Here is a 19,727-nt window from a genome sequence, read left to right as displayed (position 1 = left end):
AGGATTCCAATGAGAACATGTGCTTAAGTGAGAACGTGAGAACACATCATGTGCATCCATCGATCTAATATTTTCTAATGGTCTATATTAGATTAAGTGTGTTCGAACGCGTATTAAATGTGTGCAAATGCGATTTAGTATGTTTGCACACATTTAATGCGCGTTCGCACACACTTAATCTAATCTAGATCGTTAAAAAATATTAGATAAATGCACGTGATGTGTTCTCACCTAAGCACATGTTCTATTCAGATTTTTTAAATCTGTAAAAATGTTCAATTCAGTTTAGGTTGACCTATTTAACAGGTTTTTTTAAAAAAAAGTTGACACGTATCTTTTTAAATAATTTTAAAATTTTCTATTCAAAATATATTTATTAGAAATTAAGAAAAAAAAAGGGGAGTAGGGACCGCCGGTGCTGTACTCTTCTATAAGTTTTTATTTTTTATTTTCTTAATTTCTAATAAATATATTTTGAAAAAAAAATTAAAAAATTATTTAAAAAGACACGTGTCAACTTTGTAAAGAAATAATCGGCTAAATAGGTTCACTTGGATTTAATTTGAACATTTTTACAGGTTTAAGAGATCTGAATGGAGTTTTTTTCACTTAGGGGACTCATTGCACTATCCACTCGACTTAGGGGGCTGATTTGACCCTTTTTCCTTTAATAAATATTTAAAGAATTCTACTACTACTCCCTAATCTTATTCCCTAAATTTTACTCGCTGATGTGGCAAATTTTAATAAGTTATTATTATTTTTTTTCATGTGAATCCTAATACAAGTGTCTGCATCAATATTGTTGTGTATGAGAATATAATTTGAGAGTATAAAATGTGAGTATATGTAGTATTTTTCATATTTAAATAAACCAAAAATTTGAATTGGCAGCAAAAGAGTTAAGGACTTGAAATAACGCATGTAGTGGTCCAGGTCGGTTGTACACTTGCACCATTTTTAGGGAATTAGGGTTCGGCTGCGAGGAGTTTTGATGATTTTGATCGGGCGTTGAATTTAAATTTGGCACGGATTTTACACAGAAAAAAATGGCGGAGAAAGTGGAGATGAATAACAGCGTGAAGAAGGTAATTTCGCCATGCGATGTGGAGGCTCTGAAGAAGTGTTTGGAAGAGAACAAAGGGGACTATTTGAAGTGCCAGTCTCAAGTCGAAGCCTTCAGGTCTTCGTGTTCTCTCAAGAAGCCCGCTTCAGCTCCAGAACCCTCGCTAAATCCAGATTCTTGTAAGCTCTGCAAATTCTCAATATTAGAAGCTAAATCGTTCATAATCATCTATCCTCTGCTTTCGATTAATTGCACTGCCCCAAGTTTATACTACAGGGAGGGTTTTTCGTTAGGGGTTGTTCGTTTTGATGATGTTTTTCCTTAATAACTTAATACTGATCCGTACATAGTTTCAGAAGATTGAGTGATAGCGGATGGTGTTGAATATAAACATGGTTTTTAGTAACAAAGATGGTTGCCTCAATCATGCAAGTGTGAGGAATGCCTTTGAGCAATGAGAAAACCCGTAATTACTATTTGAAATTGTGCATAGGTAAACGGTAAACTCTGCTTTTTGACCCTAGCCTCCACAAGGACTAACTTAGGATGTTCAAACAAGAAGGTCGATAGGTGGCTCTAAGTTGGGAGTCAGAACTTGTAATATTGTGGTTACTTAATCAATAGTCTAACCAACTTAGCTGTGTTGCCCCAAGTGTGAGGGATGTCTTTTCCATTCAAGCTAAGTGATGATGTATTTGGAAACTTGAGGGTATAATAGAAAGGAATAGGGAAACTCAATTTGAGGGTATAATAGAAAGGAATAGGGAAACTCAATTTGAGGGTATAATAGAAAGGAATAGGGAACTCAATTTAGTACTAGATGTTAAGCTTAGCCTCCCATTAAGAAAACTGTCTCGTATCCATGATCATGCCGTCATGCAAGGCAGTGTGAGAGTGACTCTTCAAGGTTTTGATCGGGCTCTTGGATGCGCTTGAAATTTCGTGACTACTTTCATCCAAAGGATAGTTGGGCAAAAACTTGTGAGAGTTTTAGCAATCGAGGGAATATAACATCTCACCTTAGAAGTGTCCCGGGCAGCTGGGAAAATGATATAGAGACTAGTGATCGATTTGTTGGCCTCGTGGGTAATATGAAGTACGGAGGACAAAGATATGCACCATGTAGTAGCCATGTTCTGTGAGCCTCATTGCATTTCTTTAAAATTTTCCAGATATTTCTTACGGTTTGCTGCATCTGATGTGAGTTGTGGAAGTTAAAATGTGCTTGTTTGTGAGAGATGGCTATCCATATCCACCCTTCATCATGCTACTTTACTCAAATTGGAATGTGAATTACAAGTCCATATCATTGTATCAGCACTGTGACTAATGAAGAAACACAGTTACAGAGAGATTGCCAAATGATACTGCTTATGTGCTTATATTTTTTTTCCAGCTTAAAGAGAGATTACCTTTCATTTCACACACAAGCAAAATCATTTTCATGGATTTGATTACTTGCTATATGAGATTTACTTATTCGTTTTTGCAAACCGACTTCTTTTGCAGTTGTCAGGGACCGCAGATAACCGAACAGACTGGATGTGACCTCAGAAAATGAAGTTGGTTTGCGGTGGCTCAGTAGCACTTTGACTCTTTTCTTTTCCTGTATTTCTTCATGGTTTAAAAAATAGTTGGCTCCGAAATTTTAGTTGTGAATTGTGATAGTAAATGAGAAGGAAATTACAGTGAAAATAAACTGTGTCCAACAGCATTTGAGAAGGTCACTCAATAGTCAAGAGGCCTGTAGCAAGTTGACATGGTCTGTGCCACATTACTGAATTATTATATCAAAATTTTGAGTCTTTTGTTAGACAGAGTTCCAAAAATATCAATATGCGTACCAAGTGGTTTGGTACTATATAAGCTTCAATACTTCAAGACAGCCAAATATTTATGCATTTTTATTAGTTTAAATGTAGTTATGATTTGCTTGATAATCAAGGTTTTAAGTTTTACTCTCAATGGAAGTAAAATGAAATGATAATAAAAATTGGCTCTATTTGATAGAGTTTATAGTTTATTTTAAACTACAAATAAATTATAATATTTGTCTGGTAAAACATGAGAGCTTAAAATAATAGTTTGCTCATGACTTTTTAAACTTTTTTCTTTTGTTATCTTTATTCATTTATAAAAATGACACCATCTGACCCATCTGTCATTCAATAATCAAAATCTTAATACATCAGTTTATCAGTTTTATGTTTTTTTACACTTATAAGTTAATTCAATAATTAATTTTACCAAATATTTTAATTTTAATTTTTTTAATACACTTTAATTTTAATTAGTTAGCTTATTAACTATTAACTTTTAAACTTTTAACTAAGCGTGTCAAATAGAGACAATAGTTCTTCCATTGACGCCACCAATGATGGCTATATGAGCTTTCTATATCACAATACTCGTAAATGAAGCTTAATCCAAAACAATTTTCTATATTCTAAATATGATAAAGAGACAACAACAACCAAAGTTACCCGTCATCTATGAGAGTCCCTTGTAATATTTTTTTCATCACCCCCAAAAAAAAAAGAAAAAAACATTATAAACATTTTTGTTTTGCCAACTTCGTCTTTAAAACGTAACAGTTTCAATCTTAAACTCTAGTCAATAATCAAGTTTCATAAATTTAGTATAGTTAAACATTTCTCGAATAAATCAAATAGCTTGTAGTTCAATGTCACTCTCTAAAATGGGAGATGATATTTCTTGTGCTAAATGTTTTATTAAATGAAATAATATCAAAATTAACAATTTGAATTGGTATTTTGATATTATAAATTGCCATTTTAAAAAAGCCCAAAAGAGAGGTCTTTCGATTTTTAGGCCTGCGGGCCGCAGCCCAAACGCCCCAGCAGTCTACAGGAAAACGCCGCACTGTAAATGAAATTACACTTGTACCCTCAAAATATTTTCACTAATCCCATCATATCCTCTCAGTGTCAGTGTTCACCGCGTATATAGGGGGTGGAGTCTACCAAAACCCTAGGTGTTCTTCCATCATCGCCCGCCTCCGGCCATCGCAGAATCAAATCGAACGAGGTTTGCCTCTCTTCTCGTAACTCAACTTTCGTCTTCCCCAATCTCTCGTTCTAGTTCTGAACTTTCGTTTGTTGTGTGCGTATAAATGTAATTCAGTTTGTATGCATATGCGTATTCATTGATTAATGAGTGTTTGATTGTATTTGAAAGAGCTTGAGCTGCTGAATCTAAGAGTGGAAGTGCATTTGATGAATTATATTATTGCGTATTTATTCTTTGTGGTGTTTGGTGATGCAGGGATGGCGCCGAAACAGGCTAATTCTGGGCTGTTTGTTGGACTGAACAGAGGACATGTTGTGACCAAGAAGGAACTAGCACCACGGCCCTCTGATCGGAAAGGCGTAAGTTGCTTATCAAATTTATGATGTTAATTTATGAGTTCACTGTATTTGAGCTGTTAAATCACAGATATTGATTTTCAAAATGTTATATTTACTTAGTTGTAGCTTTGTTGGTTAAGATTATGATGGTTAGCTGTTCTTATGAATATGATTATTGATTTTGAAAAATGAATTATAAGTTTTAATGCATGTTCGATATGCTTTTCAAATATCTCAGTTTGCTGTTTTAGGCTCCTAGCTCTGCTCTTTCTATGCATCAGCATTGCTGTAAATAATTTTTGTGAATATGTGTACTTTGACTGTCTCAAAGGGCTACCAATTTTGCCTGCCCTTTCAAAATTCCCATTGCACGCCTTGCAATTTAGGTTTGAAGATTTATTTTTGTTGTCCAAATTTGTTCTTCTTCAGAAAACAAGCAAAAGAATCAATTTCGTGAAGAGCCTGATCAGGGAAGTTGCTGGATTTGCTCCGTACGAGAAGAGGATCACTGAGCTTCTTAAAGTTGGAAAGGACAAGCGTGCTTTGAAGGTAGCCAAGCGAAAGTTGGGTACTCACAAGAGGGCTAAAAGGAAGAGAGAGGAGATGTCTGGTGTTCTCCGAAAGATGAGGTAATTCAGTAATCCCTTGGATTTTTAGAGAAGAAACAATGAAAACCCACTGATTCCTTAGATTGTTAGAGTTATGAAACACCAAAACCCTCTATGACCATGCTTATATTGTCTATATATATATATATATATATATATATATATATATATATCTTCAATTCTTTTTAAACCTACTAAATTCTATTGATAAATTTTATTTTTCATACTTGTGCTAATCTGCTACTGTTTCATCTGTCTGGAATTTGTGCAGGGCTACTGGAGGTGGTGACAAGAAGAAATAAACCTTCTTGCACTATATATCTATGGCAAGGAAGATAGCTGTTTTGTTTTATGTTGAAGGTTCAATTAGTTAAAACATGAGCAGATTTACCTTTCATATGTATTTTTGTTCACTTTCTGAGACTGATATACCCAAAGAATTTTCCCTTAAAATTTTCATCCACAAATTAAAACTTATCATTTGCATATCCACATGTATGTGTTCATTGCAGCCTTTTGGCATACTATGCCATAAACCCAGTTTAGTATTTATTAGAGTTAAATTACTAATTTGGTCCTTTGATTATGAGGATTTTACCAATTTGGTCCTTGACTTTCAAAATTTCTCAATTTAATCCCTAACTATGTTTTTTTTTTAATCCAAAATGGTCTTAACCATTAGACGTTCGTTAACTCGGGACCAAATAAGTGATTTTGCTATAGTTAAGGGACTATTTTAGTAATTAACTTTTGATGATCAAAATGGTCCTTTGATTATAGTTAAATTATTAATTTGGTCCCGAGTTAACGGACGTTTAATGGTTAGGACTGTTTTGGGTAAAAAAAACATAGTCGAAGATTAAATTGAAGAATTTTGAAAGTTGAGGACCAGATGGGTGAAATTTTCATAGTTGGGGGACCAAATGGGTAATTAATTCTTGCAGTTTAGGTTATATTGGTCGAGATGGGATTTGTGTCATGGAAAATCACATCAATTTGTTTTCCCACCAATCAAATTTGAACATCCCATTAATTTTTATTAAACATATAAACTTGGAAGAGAAAAGTTGCTTTCATCCGTCGGGGAGGGAGAAAGGAACAGTGCACGTATAAAATATAACTGGTTTAGATTAGGCCAAGTAACCCAAAGATGAAAAGCCAAATAGTGTGCAACAAAACTCGCACCTCTGAGTCCAATTAAGTTGCGAAAGGACAATTGGCTTCAAGTCTCTGGTGGCGGTCAGGTCATACTCCCCTTTTACCTTCCCAATTTGCATTCCTAATTTTCATCGTGTCAAATTCAAATATAAACTACACAACAACACTCCAAATTCAACTTTGGCCTAACTCACCCCCTCCCCTTATCTCTGCTTTTTCTTTTTATTTATTATTATTTTATTTTATTTTGAACATATCTATCAGTTTCGCTACACACATCTACTTTTATCACTTGCAAAAATCACTATACAATATAAACTTAAACATTAAAAAAAATATTTTGCCACATCATAAAATGATTTTTTTGTGAGAGTGACTACCATTTGTTGGACTGACAAGATATACAACAAGAGATGGTTCAATGGGGTTCAGTAAATAGTATTTAGAAGAAAAGACCAATGTTTAAACTCTAGCGGCGGGCCTTATTTAATACTCCGTAATACAATATATAACTTTTTTCATTTCAAACAACAATTCACACCTACTCGAGTACTTGAAAAGGTGTTAGGTGATGAAGCTAATAAGAGTAATTTTTTGTATTTGAAAAATTTAGAAAATCAAAAGTATGGAGTAATAAACTTATGTGGGGTTGTAGTCTTGTAGATGACATTTAAATTTGTCATTTATCACTTAAAACTCGTCACGACAACTTCACTTGCCTAACTTTGAGTATAATTTATGTTATTAAAAGAAATTTTTTTACATATTTATTTTTAAGTTAAAAAATAAAAAGTTTTACAATATTGCGGTCTTGTAGATATACTTTATTATATCTTATAAAGCTGTATGATCTCTTTATATTTTTAGTACAAATTCTAAAAACAGATATTAAAAATGAAGAATATGATAAACACAAATTTTTCTATAAAATTTCAGAAATTCAGAGCCTCCAAAAAATGGGCCCACTTCTGCCACGTGGAGCACCACGTCCCTACCTACCCTGGTCTTACCTCCCCCAATGCCAGACGCGATATGGCCGACTCTCTTCACCTATTTATGTGTCCGAAACGTTCGTTACACTTTCATCCCATACCATATCATACCATACCATACCATACCATACCATACCATACCGTTTCATTCATTTTCTTTCACGAAATCTTAGCAGATTCTCTAAGCATGGAGACGTCCACTCTCACCGGATTGCTGAAGCACGTCGCCGGAAACTTCCCCTCCCGGCGAGCCATCTCCGTTTCCGGCAAGTTCGACCTTACACACTCACGCCTTCATCACCTCGTCGAACGTGCCGCTTCTTCCCTCTTCGCCGCCGGCGTTAGGCCCGGCGATGTTGTCGCTCTCACCTTCCCCAACACCGTCGAGGTTCGCTTACCTTCTCTGAATAATACGTTTATAGTATAATCAATAATGTATGTAAGATGTTCGACGAAATTTTACTACGTGCCAAGAGTAAAAAGTATTATGAGAGTATTTTAGTCGTTAATTAAACATAAATTACTGTTGAATTTATGAATTAATTAGGTGATTTTGATTTTATTGCAGTTGGTAATTATGTTTCTGGCTGTTATTCGGGTGAGGGCCACGGCGGCCCCACTGAATGCGGCGTATACGGCGGAGGAGTTTGAGTTTTACTTGTCCGATTCAGAGTCGAAGATGCTGTTAATTCCGAAGGAAGGAAATGAGGCGGCTCAAGCCGCGGCTGCGAAGCTCAGTATTCCGGCTGTAACCGCTACTCTGTCCGGCGCTGAGTCGGATATTGCTCTCTTCCCGGCTCATCCCGAGTCGGACTCGGACGCGGTGTCGGAACTCGTTAATGATCCGTCTGATGTTTCGCTGTTCCTGCATACCTCCGGCACCACGAGCCGCCCCAAGGGCGTTCCCCTGACTCAGTTCAACTTGGCTTCTTCAGTGAACAATATTAAGTCGGTTTACAAACTCACCGAGTCGGACTCGACGGTTATTGTGTTGCCTCTGTTTCATGTTCACGGGTTGATCGCGGGGATGTTGAGCTCAATCGGGGCCGGAGGGTCCGTGACGCTCCCGGCGGCGGGGAGATTCTCAGCTTCGACTTTTTGGTCAGACATGAAAACGTCCAAAGCTACGTGGTACACGGCGGTGCCAACCATACACCAAATCATATTGGACCGCCACCTCAGCAAACCGGAGCCCTTCTACCCGAAGCTCCGCTTCATCCGTAGCTGCAGCGCTGCTCTGGCGCCGTCGATTTTGGCCCGGCTGGAAGAAGCGTTTGAGGCCCCTGTTTTGGAGGCATATGCAATGACAGAGGCGACTCATTTGATGGCTTCAAACCCGTTGCCTGAAGACGGTCCTCATGTGCCCGGGTCCGTCGGGAGACCCGTGGGTCAGGAGATGGCAATTCTGGATGAGAATGGTGTAGCACAGGAATCTGGGGCTCATGGGGAGGTTTGCATCAGGGGACCAAATGTGACTAAAGGGTACAAAAACAATCCTGAAGCCAACAAATCCGCTTTTCAATTTGGGTGGTTTCATACTGGAGACCTTGGATACTTAGATGCCCATGGATATTTGCATCTAGTTGGTAGGATCAAGCAGTTAATCAACCGTGGAGGTATGTTATACTCAGCACATTAGTCTAAATTTACCCCTTTATTATGCATGTGTTCACCGCATTACTTTTACGCCATTCAACTTGGTTGGTTTAGCTTGTCAATTACTATCGGTTGGTGATATTCTTGTGACTTAGCTTTGCCATAATTGGCCATAAGGAGTAAGGACCAAAAGGAAGGAGATAAACTAGTTTAGGTTGTCAGTTGACCTGCCTAAATCAAGAAGGTCAAATTTATAACTTTGGAGTTGCTTAGTTAATAACTTGACTAACTTGTTTGTCCCAGAACCTTTCTTCTTTCTTTATCATTATTATTATACTCCGTACTTATTATTTGTCATTACCCATATTACTTTGGAAATGAAAGAAAATTTCATTACATTGTGTTGCTTCATGTATGGACCATAAAGTACTGCATAGTATCACTTTATGCTAAGTTTCGTGATGTTGTATATATGCATTGGATTTGAACATTTGGTTTTGAAAGCTCTGTTATTTCTTAGGCAGTTCCACAGTTGGGATACTAATTACTAAATGTGACTGGTGATATTTGTTGAGGCATTGTTAACTTCTGGCGGTATTTGACTATTTGTTGCCTATGTGTTAACTTTTTGTGATTCTTGACCTTTTTTGTTGCAAGTTGCATTCTTCCATTGCTGTAAACTTCTGGTGGTATTTGTTGCCTGTGAACACTTTTTGTGATTTGTGACCTTTTTTTGGTTGCAAGTTGCATTCTTCCATTGCTGTTATGAAGCTACTTTATAGTAAAGTGGAGTTTCATAACAACTTCTCCAACTTACAATTTCATTCAGGTGAGAAAATATCACCCATTGAAGTGGATGCTGTGCTCATTTCTCATCCAGAGGTTGCTCAAGCTGTTGCTTTTGGAGTTCCTGATGACAAGTATGGTGAAGAGGTGAGTGCACAATCTGATAGTAAATGTATTTATTATTATCACCAACTTTTATTCATGACTGATATAAGCAATTCCCTACAGATAAACTGTGCAATCATTCCAAGTGAAGGATCAAGCATTAACGAAGAGGAGGTGTTGAGATTCTGCAAGAAAAACCTTGCAGCCTTCAAGGTTCCAAAGAAGGTGTTCATAACAGATTCTCTCCCTAAAACTGCTACAGGCAAAATCCAGCGGAGAATTGTGGCAGAGCATTTCCTTGCACAAATCTCCATTGCCAAGCTCCCCAAGTTTGGTGCCTAAGAAGATCAGAGACTGTATTCCCAAACTGCCCTGTGGGAAGGGACATCATAGTACCTAAGAAGAAAATCAGAGACTGTATTCCCAAACTGCCCTGTGGGAAGGGACATCATAGTACCTAAGAAGAAAATCAGACTGTATTCCCAAACTGCCCTGTGGGAAGGGACATCATAGTACATTATATTATGTATCCTATGAATAGATAGCTTGTTGCATCAAAATAGCAAACATTAATTCCTTGTTGGCTGTCTAGTATTTAGCTAAACATTATCCTGCAATATTTATTGTCTCTTTTAAGTATCTCTTTATTTATGTGGCCAAATTATTATATAGAAGCAATGTAAACAGAAGGAAGTTTTTTTTATCCTTCTTACAAGTAAAGCAGATACTGAATTATTTTTTATATATATATATTTTTTATAGCTCTAAATAAATTAAAGATTATAAAAAAATAAATCAGTTTAAATTGTAATTAATCGATTTAAACTAAGAAAGTTAATACTGCATTTTTTGTTTTTGTTTTTTAATTTCTTGATGTCATACTATCTTCTGCTAGCACAGTACTATGTTTTTACCTTAAAAAAAAGATGAAGTACATTCTCACACCATGTCACTTTTTTATTACAGAGTATACTATATGCTATATGCATAATCCACCAAACACAAATATGACATCTACTAGGGGTATATAATTATAAGTTATAACACAACCACTGAACAAGAAAATCAAAACCCTTTTCAGACTCTCTATTATATAGTTCTTCAATGCCCAGATTCTTGAAGTCTGGATCTTCCCTCTGCCATTGCATCCTGATGCTCAAGTCTTCTCTCTCCCACTGCACTCTGATGCCCAACTTCTTCATTTCTTACTGGAGTCTCAAACAAGATTTAAAGGTAAAATCAGCATTAAGTGATTATCAACTAGAAACAGAAAAGAAAAGAACTTCACAGAAATTACCATTTGTGGTGTCTGTAGTTTGTGGCTGGCTATCTCTGCCAAGCCATGAATTAACTGCACCTTTAAGCATATCCACCATGCCCTTCTCTTCACTGCCTTCCCTTGGGCTATCGCCAATCCGCCCCAACCGCCTTGCAACTTCCTCAGATTCTGTCACTTTACCAACTGGCTTGCCCTCCACTACTGTTTCCTCCTTCTGCCTTGACAGTAAAGTGCCTGAAATCATGTCTGACAGTGCCTTATCCTCCTCCCCAGGCTTAAGTTTCTCAGCCAAGAACTCCTTAATGGACACTCCTTTATCAGTCCTAACATCGTTCCCTTCCTCGTATCCTTCTACCACCACAGCCTGCCCTGTTCCGGGGCCCTTCACTTTCGACATCAACGTGCTTCCTGCACCTGCCACTTTGTCATAGAATGGTGCCAACTTCTCTTTCACTGTGCTTGTAACACTCTTCCCTTCTCCCTCAACTTCGCCCTTCCCTCGCTCTCCACTCGCGCCTATGGGGAGTTTCTCCATCACAGCACTCCCTGCACCCGCAACCCTGTCATAGACCGGAGCCAATTTCTCAGCCACTGCCATGGCCGCGGTTTTGGCATAGTCTACCGGGGAGGCTGCCTCATGCTCTCCTTGCATTTTCCCTGCGTAGCTGCCTTCTTGCTGTGGCTTCCCATCAATTGGATCTCGGGGAAGGTTTTCGGGGTTGGTGGGATCAAAGCTCTTGGGAATGGATTCAGTGTCTTTTGAAGATGTATAGACATTAGTAGCCATTGGCTCTGGAGCAAATTGGTCATGGCTTCCTGTGTAAAGTTTGTGATGTGTTCCTGCTTGTGGCCTTATATTTTGCTGTGGTTTTGCCTCGTCCCCTCTAACTTCCATCTTTTCAAATGACTGCACAAGTGGACTAATCCTTGCCTCCTCACCACCTGTTATACCATGCCAAAAGTGAGTTATAACTAATAGAGAAAAAGTAACTTCAAATAAAGGCCCTGTTTGGTAAAAAATGACTGTTAGTTGATAGTTGTTAGCTGATTGTGTTAATTAAATGATATAAATAGTTAATAATATTGGCTGATTGTAGAAAAGTGTTTAGTGTTTGGTATAATTTCTTTTCTTAAAACGCTAATTGAAAAAGTTGTTTGGGGTAACTTTTTAAATTTTAGCCTTTTGAAGTTGCAAAAATCTAATTAATCATTGATATTTTAACTAAATCAATAATTAATAGTGGTCAAATAAGTCAAAACTGACCTATAGGCCAATTTTATATTAAACAGGGCCAAAATGTGTTTGGTAAATAATGTTAACTGATTGAGTTAGTAAGCTAGTTTAATTAGTTGATAATATTATCTGATGATAAAAAATTATTTAGCAAATGAGCTATTAGTCAATAGCTGATTACATACAAAATGACTTTCTCAAAAAGCTGCTTTGAGCAGTTTTTAAAATTTTTCAATAAGTTGTTACAAAAATTAATTAATTGAAGACTCATATTGATTATAGGATCCGGATCAAATAGGCATAATGTTCTGAACATAACACAAAAGTTAAGGAATTTGGGCTTACCGGCGCCGGTAGGATCAAAGGTTTTACTCTCATAGTTTGAAGGTGGTCTGGGACGGTCTGACGGAGCATGAGGATCCTCCTCTAGACCCCCAGGCTGCAAAAAATCTCCTCTGCCATGGCCGGAAGTCTGATGATGAGTTTCAGACACAAATGGTGGTGGGCGGTTATGTAAAGGCTGCACACGGCTGATTCCCCCGGTTGTTTGCCTGGTGTCGTCTTCTTCACCCCGCCGGAAAACTCCTCTGTCTTTAAGCCCTGAACCATGATAATCCTTATCAGGATAAGTCGGATTGGCGCTTGGGTTCTCCAGAGGACGACTAGAATCATCAACAACTTTGTGGTAGATAACTGTGCTGGTAACTGCACCGCCTCCATCACCGCCAACTGAATTGCAGACATTAGTAAAGGAGAAAATTACAGATTTTTGGTGAATTGAAGTTATAGAGAAATGGGCACCTACTGAAAATTATTAAATTTCCGACCACCTGTGATCTTAAATCAAGTCGAAAGTCTTGTTCCAACCACTTTTGGTATTCGAACAAATCTTTGTTGCTATTTCTGACCACTTGTTACTTTCGACTTGATTTAAGATCATTTTAGGTACTCAGAAATTTCATAATTTTCAGCAGTTGGGGGCGGGAAAAGTTGAAAGGGGATTGAACATACAGTGACCACCATGGACGTCTGGGTCTTCCTCCATTTCATCGTCGTCATCTTCGAGTGACTCTTCATCGTCGCGATCATGTTCGTGTTCGTGGCCGTGACCGTGGTGGGTAAGCGTGTTCTTGATCTTCTTGGCCTTGGCCTTCACCTTCTTCAGCACCGATTTCTTCTCGTGATGATGCTCATCATAATCCTGGCCCGGACCACGCTGCTCTTCCTCTTCCATCACTGCCCACCACACAATTTGACTAAATTTTTTAACAAAAACTAACGAATGGAATTGAAAAGAGCAATTGTAGTGTCATATATCACCTGTTGAACGCACCAGGCCGCCGCCTCTCTGGGGCGGTTGTTCTTCCACTCCTCCGTGTGGACGGTGCAACTGTGCCGACTCCATTGCAAATTTGTTTTGGTTTGAAGATCAGATAGTCTGTGCTAGCTGTGAAGTGAATGAGAAGCGGTGAGAAGGGGTTTATAAAAGGTGGCCATGCATGGCGGTGGCAGCCTTAGAAGGACACACGTGTTTAGCATGGAGTCGTGGCAGGGCGTCACAGGATCCAACTGGATATATTCTTGAAGTTTTAATCATAACTGCCGCACACATCATTAGCCCGGGAGATAACGATGCTTCCTCGTCTCGTTTCATCGTTAGCTAGCTTAGCTAGGAAGAATGAGGACAAATGTCGTCCACTGCACGTACCCTCCATGCTTACTTCTTAACTTCAAATTATGGATTTCTTAGCTAGGTCAAAACTACCTAAGTTAATCCTATAATTAATTTGGTAATTTCAAATTACTATAACTTCTGTTCTTTATAAGAGTTGTTGTGTTGTGTACATTAGAGTGTCATTCAATTAATGAATGAATGATTAAATATGGTCTTCATTTACACTTTTCGTAGTGCCCATCCCATAGAAAAATATGATTTTTACTTAGAGCTATGCATATTAAATCAATTAATGAATGAACAATCAAATATGATTGTTATCTATTAAAACTATGTGGTTTAATGGTACTCGGGTTGGATTTTCATTTGAAAGGTTGTGAGTTCGAACCTATGATTGTTATCTGGAATGCACTTTTTATGATGATCACATCATAAAAAGTGGCTAAATAAATTTTTGTATTAAACAATTATAAATTTAATTTTTGTCAATATTTTCTTGAGTTTGTGTTACAAATATTTGTACTGTGTAGTGTATACAATTTTCTTTGACTTTGATTTTACTCCACCTTTTACCAACTCAGGAAAGGGCCTATTTCACCTGCATGTGCATAAATGGCTGTCACCGTACCTGTCTTCTTCTTCAAATCTTCTGGTGTTTCAGTGGATTCATTCTCTGTAGTCATGGCTGGAGGGGAAGCCAAGAAGCCTCCGGGAGATGTAGCTCAGGAGAATGCAACTGTCAGTGATAGAGGTAATAATCCTGATTATTCAATTGCCATATCTTCATTCTTCAAATCTGTTAATCTGACAAAACATTTTCAGATATAATGCTGGCTCGACTAAAAATGGAGAAGAACATGTCCCTCATCAATGCATGGGAAGATTCTGAGAAATCAAAAGCCCAAAACAAGTAGGACAAACATCCATCTTTCTATGTTTTCTAGGATGCATTATGAATCGTGGCTAACTAAACCGATCATCTGACAGAGCTCAGAAGAAGATATCTGCCATCGGTTCATGGGAGAGGAGCAAGAAAGCCAACATAGAATCTGAGCTGAACAAGATTGAGGTTGCAGAAATTACTCAGTCTTCCTTGTTTATGTCATGTCTGGCATTAAATTAGATCCATTTATGAATGAACAGGAGAAACTGGAGAGACAGAAGGCAGAAAGCATTGAAAAACTGCAGAACAAGATTGCCATGATCCACAAATCAGCAGAAGAAAAGAGAGCAACGACTGAATCGAAACGCGGGGAAGATATTCTCAAGGCAGAGGAGATGGCAGCAAAATATCATGCCACTGGAACTGCTCCAAACAAACTTCTTGGATTGTTCTGAAACACAAATTCCCATCAAGTTTCTCTGTCAGGGATCCCTTTATTCTCAGCATTATGTGCTAATATGGTCTAGAAACAATTGCAGATTGCTAAAATCTACCCTATTATGATGCTGTATAACATTATATGAATGTATATAACATTGAAAAATAAGAGAGACCCAAAGATAGACAAACTGTAAACATATCCATGTATAATCTGAATCCAGTTGCATTTCACATAGCATACATAGAACATACCTTTTACTCTACCTTAATTTCATTCTGTGTGGCATGTTTCATTCTATACTAGGTTGCTATGATCATTGCCCTATCAGCTATAAGACCAAAACAGGAAGCTACTTAACTTAGATTAGATTGTAGCAAAAAGTACGTGTAGTTTAAGTTCCAGGCCGGATTCTCAGTTAGTTTTGGAGGTAAATGGAGAGGTTGTCTCCTGGTCCTTGGAAGAATCCCATGTCGTTTACAACGGGAGGAAAATCTAGTAGTATCTTCAGTGTTGTTTCCGAGGGATCGATCAGTTCATAGGATTTAGTATCTTCTTCTTCTTCTTCCTCAACTGTGTCAGCAGAGCTAAGAAGCTTTGAAGCAGCAGGTTGAGAGTGCAGTGTGATCCCAGAACTCGACTCGAATTTGCTTGATGAAGACACCGGGCTTTGGCATGGCACTCCAAACGGTTTCTTGAAACCGCAAAACGCTTCTCCAACTTCAGAATTCCACAGGCGCAGGAAGGGGTCGCGATCCATTTTACTTGCTGGTGGCAGATCGAGAAGGGACGGGGCAACGGATACACTCTCCCACTGTACCTTTTCATCAATGTTGCCATGGGGATGAGGGATCGGGTGGTTTTGATGGTTAGGATCACTTCTCTGCTTCCTTAAATGCGAGTTCCAGAAGTTCTTTATATCATTGTCTGTTCTTCCTGGCAAATGGGAGGCTATAACAGACCACCTGATAGAAAAACAACACAAAAATTAAAGTTTGGCCAATACAGTGCAGATAATGACTACATACTTGTTACCAAGCACAGTATGGAGTTGAATGATGGCATCCACTTCCTCTGAACTAAATTGCCCGCGCTTAATGCCAGGGCGAAGATAGTTTGTCCACCGAAGCCTGCAACTCTTCCCACATCGGAGCAAACCTGTAACCATAACTCCAAGAAAGGATCAACTATGGGTTACATTACCATTCTTTCAGGCTTTCAAATTTAACTAATCTACATTTGTTCTCTAGTTCCTTGATTTGTAGCATATGTTAACTGGTTGATCAGCCTTCTTGGCCTATTGGCCTTGTTGGTTTGAGCCGATCAACTATAGACAACCCAGACAGGTTTACTGATAAGGGTCACAAGGCTGGATTTACCTACAGGAAGTCTAATCCTACCGTTTTTAGAGGCCATTTTTTAAAAAAACTTCTATCACATCGTCTAATCAAGATCCATTCTATTCTGTATATATATTTGAAACATTTATGTTTACCCAAGAAAATGCTTCAATCATGGTACAATACAAGGTAAACCCTAACCTTAAGAATGCGAAAATCACACTCAAAATAAGAAGAATGAAAAGCAAACCTGCAAGTTTGGGGAGAGATCTCCAGTTACCATGTCCATTCTTGGTGATGTAAGCAACAAGAATCTTGTCTTCTTCAGCTGTCCATGCTCCTTTCCTTAAACCCTCCTTGTTACAGCATGGTGTTCTTCCCATTATTGCTTCTTCAGTTCTTCCTTCTTTCCACTCTTCACCTTCACTCAAGCAGCCATGAATTCCCAGGAAAAAAACACTTTTTCAGAAGAAGAAGAAGAGGGGATTTGAAATAAATAAGAGAAACTTTTTGCCCTCCTTTTTATGATTATACAGAGGAGTGATAAAAGCAAGAGAGAGAGAGAGAGAAAGAGAGATCAGAGGATAATAGTGATTTGCAGAAGAAGGGCCAACACAAAATCTCAAGACCATAAATGCAACAGAGTTACATACACAATAATGGAAGCCACCATTATCACCACCATCACTTAGGTTCCCAAACTTTCAACCCACAGCACCATGCAATTATAAACCCTTATTTATTGTGTACTCACACCTTTATTGCAACCATATCCCCCCTTTGATCAGAGCAAACACACACCATATTGAATCCATCATTGTCACACTCTGAAAAAGGTAATAAAAATTCAATCTTTTCATCCAAGAATCAGACCATACCATAACAGTACTTTCTCATAATCACCCACAGATGTTTTAGCTTTTCATTTTGCATGGAATTGATTAATTTAAGTACATAAATACTTAAATTAAAGTACATAAATACACACACATATATAGACACAGAGTCACAGAGAGAGAGGTGGAGAGCTGGGAGGGGAGGGGAGGGGAGGGGGGGGGGGGTGGGGGGATGCAGAAAAAACTAGTTACCCTGATAACAAGAAAGAAGGAAGAAGATGAGTGAGGTTGTGTTTTTCATACTTTCATGTGCAGTGTGCTCTGAGCATGTAAAGATTGCAGAAAGATAATTCAACTTATGCAGTATATATACACACACATAAACAAAATACAAAAAACTTTTTTTTTTTTAGTGCTATTACTTATAATGTAATATCTGTTCATAACTATTTTTTCAACCTATTAAAATATAAAGAGTCATTATCGCTTCCACTGCAGCTCAAATGCATAACTTCCTATTTGAGAAAGCCACTATATGTCATAAATAAAAATTTATTTTTTATATTTATCAAATTTTGATTTACAGCAAAATTTGAGACCGCTACCTAAATGTACACTTTAGATAAAGTACGATTTATCATAATAAGTAAAAGGCAAATAACTGAGACTAAATTATTCATAACTTACCAGCTAAAAAAAAAAAAAAAAAAAACTCCCATTAAAGCCGTGTTATCTTAAACTTACCAATCGCAATACTAATGGCATTTCTTTTTGTTATTGCACGATTTTAGATGCCTAACCATAATGGTCCATTGGTCACTGCTAGTGCTACTCATAATTCCATATTATCCCTAAAACTGATTAGTAATTTGTTGGTCCCACTTTATTTGTCATATTTTTAGTTTTTCTCAAAATAATGTATAAATTTTTATATTCACCTGTAGTTTTATAAGTAATTTATTGTTGTATTAATTGATAATTTATTTTAAAAGATGATTCACTTATTTTATTATTATTTTTATTTGATAAATGGCACTTTCTGTCTCTAAAATATAGGAAAATAACACTTTTTTTTCTCCCACTCCAATTGTTTGTAAACTTAATTTTTTAATCTAATCATAATAAAACTCGAGTGACAACAAGTAAAATTGATAGAAAAAAAAAGTATTATTTTTTATAATTTAATGATGAAAAATGTGATTTTTTTCTTTTTATTTTGATATATCATATTGTTAGAGTAACCCCATCAAGGGTTCTTTTGAAATTTTTCTGCATTATTGACAGAGAGGGAGAATGACTTAGGAGAGAGAGAGAGAGATGAGGAAAGAGAGAAAAAACACACACATTTGTAGTATATATAGTTTTTTTAGGCCTCAAAGAATTTTATAAAACAAAAATTACTCATGTTAGTGCACGCTTTGCACATCAGCTACGCCTAGCGGGGGCATAAGTTGAGTTTTTTTTTTTTTTTGTCTGACAACAATTTTTTTTTTCCTCTTTATTTTCTTTCTCCCGTTTGGCCTACAAAAATTGAAGAAAAAACTCCACCTTAAAAATTACTCTTATAAAATATATTATTCTTAACTTTTATGACACAACTGATCAATTAACCTAAAATAAATTTATAAATTTTATTTTAATAATATGTGTGAGCGGTCAAATATTATACGGAGTATTACTTTGAAGGGTAGAAGGTGAAATGGTGAAAGTGTTGGGGACGTGTGCTACAAGTTAAGAGGTGAGAAAAGATGGGCAAATGAAGTCGAAGGGTGTCAGGCCCCGTCCCCAGTCAAACCCCTTTGACGCGTCGGTCCTGGCTCATGGGAACAACGCCATCATTTCCAAATAGTACACACTATCCAAAATGGCCAAAGTCATATTCTTGAAACAAAGAGTTTTTTTTTTTTTTTTTTTTTTTTTTTTTTTTTTTTTTTTTTTGGGAAAACAACAAAGAGTTAAATTACTTGTAAATTGTAAGTTATGTGAGCGCATAGGAATTTTAATTTTAAAATATATTTTTACAAGTTCAGTCACGATATAATATACCTAATTAATTTGTGCGTCACATACACAATGATTAAAACTGATTCACTTCTTTTAAAATGTGTTAGGAGCGTTGAAGCGTCGATATCTCATAATATAGTAAATTATTGATGTATATATATATTTTTAAGACTCAAATATAAACGTTCTCAGCGAACTTGAACAAAGAAATAACACTGCAAAATTTAGAAGGAATCTAGGCTGAATTTTAGGGAGAGTACGCAAGAGAGAATTATAAAAAAAAGTTCTACTTTTTTTTTTTTTTTTTTTTTTTTTTTTTTTTTTTTTTATTTGTATGCAAAACATTCTGCCCAATATA

The 19,727-nt window shown here is 37.0% G+C and overlaps 5 protein-coding genes and 1 long non-coding RNA gene across 9 annotated transcripts; 4 read left to right on the top strand and 2 right to left on the bottom strand.

Annotated features, from left to right (window-relative positions):
- Window positions 1-901: 901 nt before the first annotated feature.
- Window positions 902-2,957, top strand: LOC109188808. Its single transcript, XR_002055498.1, has 2 exons — window positions 902-1,245; window positions 2,576-2,957. It is a non-coding gene; the product is annotated as an uncharacterized LOC109188808 (long non-coding RNA).
- A 1,047-nt stretch (window positions 2,958-4,004) lies between these two features.
- LOC109188788 (60S ribosomal protein L36-2-like) lies at window positions 4,005-5,534 on the top strand. The gene is made up of 4 exons (XM_019339412.1): window positions 4,005-4,114; window positions 4,352-4,455; window positions 4,864-5,063; window positions 5,314-5,534. The coding sequence occupies exons 2-4, from the start codon at window positions 4,354-4,356 to the stop codon at window positions 5,342-5,344; spliced, it is 333 nt and encodes a 110-aa protein (XP_019194957.1). The 5' UTR covers window positions 4,005-4,114; window positions 4,352-4,353; the 3' UTR covers window positions 5,345-5,534.
- A 1,756-nt stretch (window positions 5,535-7,290) lies between these two features.
- On the top strand, window positions 7,291-10,402 carry LOC109189195 (oxalate--CoA ligase-like). The gene is made up of 5 exons (XM_019339987.1): window positions 7,291-7,580; window positions 7,761-8,808; window positions 9,618-9,721; window positions 9,803-10,075; window positions 10,201-10,402. The coding sequence occupies exons 1-4, from the start codon at window positions 7,380-7,382 to the stop codon at window positions 10,019-10,021; spliced, it is 1,572 nt and encodes a 523-aa protein (XP_019195532.1). The 5' UTR covers window positions 7,291-7,379; the 3' UTR covers window positions 10,022-10,075; window positions 10,201-10,402.
- A 195-nt stretch (window positions 10,403-10,597) lies between these two features.
- LOC109188807 (low-temperature-induced 65 kDa protein-like) lies at window positions 10,598-13,680 on the bottom strand. Its single transcript, XM_019339437.1, has 5 exons — window positions 13,513-13,680; window positions 13,204-13,428; window positions 12,538-12,921; window positions 10,977-11,900; window positions 10,598-10,887 (listed from the first exon to the last, which is right to left on the bottom strand). The coding sequence occupies exons 1-5, from the start codon at window positions 13,595-13,597 to the stop codon at window positions 10,781-10,783; spliced, it is 1,725 nt and encodes a 574-aa protein (XP_019194982.1). The 5' UTR covers window positions 13,598-13,680; the 3' UTR covers window positions 10,598-10,780.
- Window positions 13,681-14,504: 824 nt separating this feature from the next.
- LOC109188811 (remorin-like) lies at window positions 14,505-15,513 on the top strand. The gene is made up of 4 exons (XM_019339446.1): window positions 14,505-14,618; window positions 14,690-14,777; window positions 14,855-14,936; window positions 15,011-15,513. The coding sequence occupies exons 1-4, from the start codon at window positions 14,549-14,551 to the stop codon at window positions 15,203-15,205; spliced, it is 435 nt and encodes a 144-aa protein (XP_019194991.1). The 5' UTR covers window positions 14,505-14,548; the 3' UTR covers window positions 15,206-15,513.
- Window positions 15,372-17,699, bottom strand: LOC109188810 (myb-related protein Myb4-like). Of its 4 annotated transcripts, none has more exons than XM_019339442.1 (4): window positions 17,618-17,699; window positions 16,780-16,950; window positions 16,218-16,347; window positions 15,372-16,154 (listed from the first exon to the last, which is right to left on the bottom strand). In XM_019339442.1, the coding sequence occupies exons 1-4, from the start codon at window positions 17,664-17,666 to the stop codon at window positions 15,608-15,610; spliced, it is 897 nt and encodes a 298-aa protein (XP_019194987.1). In that variant the 5' UTR covers window positions 17,667-17,699; the 3' UTR covers window positions 15,372-15,607. The 4 variants fall into 4 exon arrangements, with proteins under 4 accessions (XP_019194987.1, XP_019194990.1, XP_019194988.1 ...); XM_019339445.1 differs by having other exon boundaries at window positions 16,780-16,955; window positions 17,618-17,682; XM_019339443.1 differs by having other exon boundaries at window positions 16,780-17,356; window positions 17,618-17,642.
- Window positions 17,700-19,727: the final 2,028 nt, after the last annotated feature.

Source organism: Ipomoea nil, unplaced genomic scaffold (genome assembly GCF_001879475.1).
Source record: "Ipomoea nil cultivar Tokyo-kokei standard unplaced genomic scaffold, Asagao_1.1 scaffold1509, whole genome shotgun sequence".
Taxonomy (NCBI): domain Eukaryota; kingdom Viridiplantae; phylum Streptophyta; class Magnoliopsida; order Solanales; family Convolvulaceae; genus Ipomoea; species Ipomoea nil.
This window is presented reverse-complemented; position numbering and strand designations above follow the sequence as displayed.

Coding starts and splice junctions, on each gene's coding strand:
- LOC109188788 (XM_019339412.1), top strand. CDS start 4,354: ATGGCGCCGAAACAGGCTAATTCTGGGCTGTTTGTTGGACTGAACAGA. Junction 4,456..4,863: donor GGCCCTCTGATCGGAAAGGC/GTAAGTTGCTTA, acceptor GTTCTTCTTCAG/AAAACAAGCAAAAGAATCAA. Junction 5,064..5,313: donor GGTGTTCTCCGAAAGATGAG/GTAATTCAGTAA, acceptor GAATTTGTGCAG/GGCTACTGGAGGTGGTGACA.
- LOC109189195 (XM_019339987.1), top strand. CDS start 7,380: ATGGAGACGTCCACTCTCACCGGATTGCTGAAGCACGTCGCCGGAAAC. Junction 8,809..9,617: donor GCAGTTAATCAACCGTGGAG/GTATGTTATACT, acceptor AATTTCATTCAG/GTGAGAAAATATCACCCATT. Junction 9,722..9,802: donor ATGACAAGTATGGTGAAGAG/GTGAGTGCACAA, acceptor AATTCCCTACAG/ATAAACTGTGCAATCATTCC.
- LOC109188807 (XM_019339437.1), bottom strand. CDS start 13,597: ATGGAGTCGGCACAGTTGCACCGTCCACACGGAGGAGTGGAAGAACAA. Junction 11,901..12,537: donor CTTTGATCCTACCGGCGCCG/GTAAGCCCAAAT, acceptor ATGGTATAACAG/GTGGTGAGGAGGCAAGGATT. Junction 10,888..10,976: donor AACTACAGACACCACAAATG/GTAATTTCTGTG, acceptor TTGAGACTCCAG/TAAGAAATGAAGAAGTTGGG.
- LOC109188811 (XM_019339446.1), top strand. CDS start 14,549: ATGGCTGGAGGGGAAGCCAAGAAGCCTCCGGGAGATGTAGCTCAGGAG. Junction 14,778..14,854: donor AAATCAAAAGCCCAAAACAA/GTAGGACAAACA, acceptor ATCATCTGACAG/AGCTCAGAAGAAGATATCTG. Junction 14,937..15,010: donor CTGAGCTGAACAAGATTGAG/GTTGCAGAAATT, acceptor ATGAATGAACAG/GAGAAACTGGAGAGACAGAA.
- LOC109188810 (XM_019339442.1), bottom strand. CDS start 17,666: ATGAAAAACACAACCTCACTCATCTTCTTCCTTCTTTCTTGTTATCAG. Junction 16,348..16,779: donor ATCTCTCCCCAAACTTGCAG/GTTTGCTTTTCA, acceptor TTATGGTTACAG/GTTTGCTCCGATGTGGGAAG. Junction 16,155..16,217: donor CATACTGTGCTTGGTAACAA/GTATGTAGTCAT, acceptor TTTTTCTATCAG/GTGGTCTGTTATAGCCTCCC.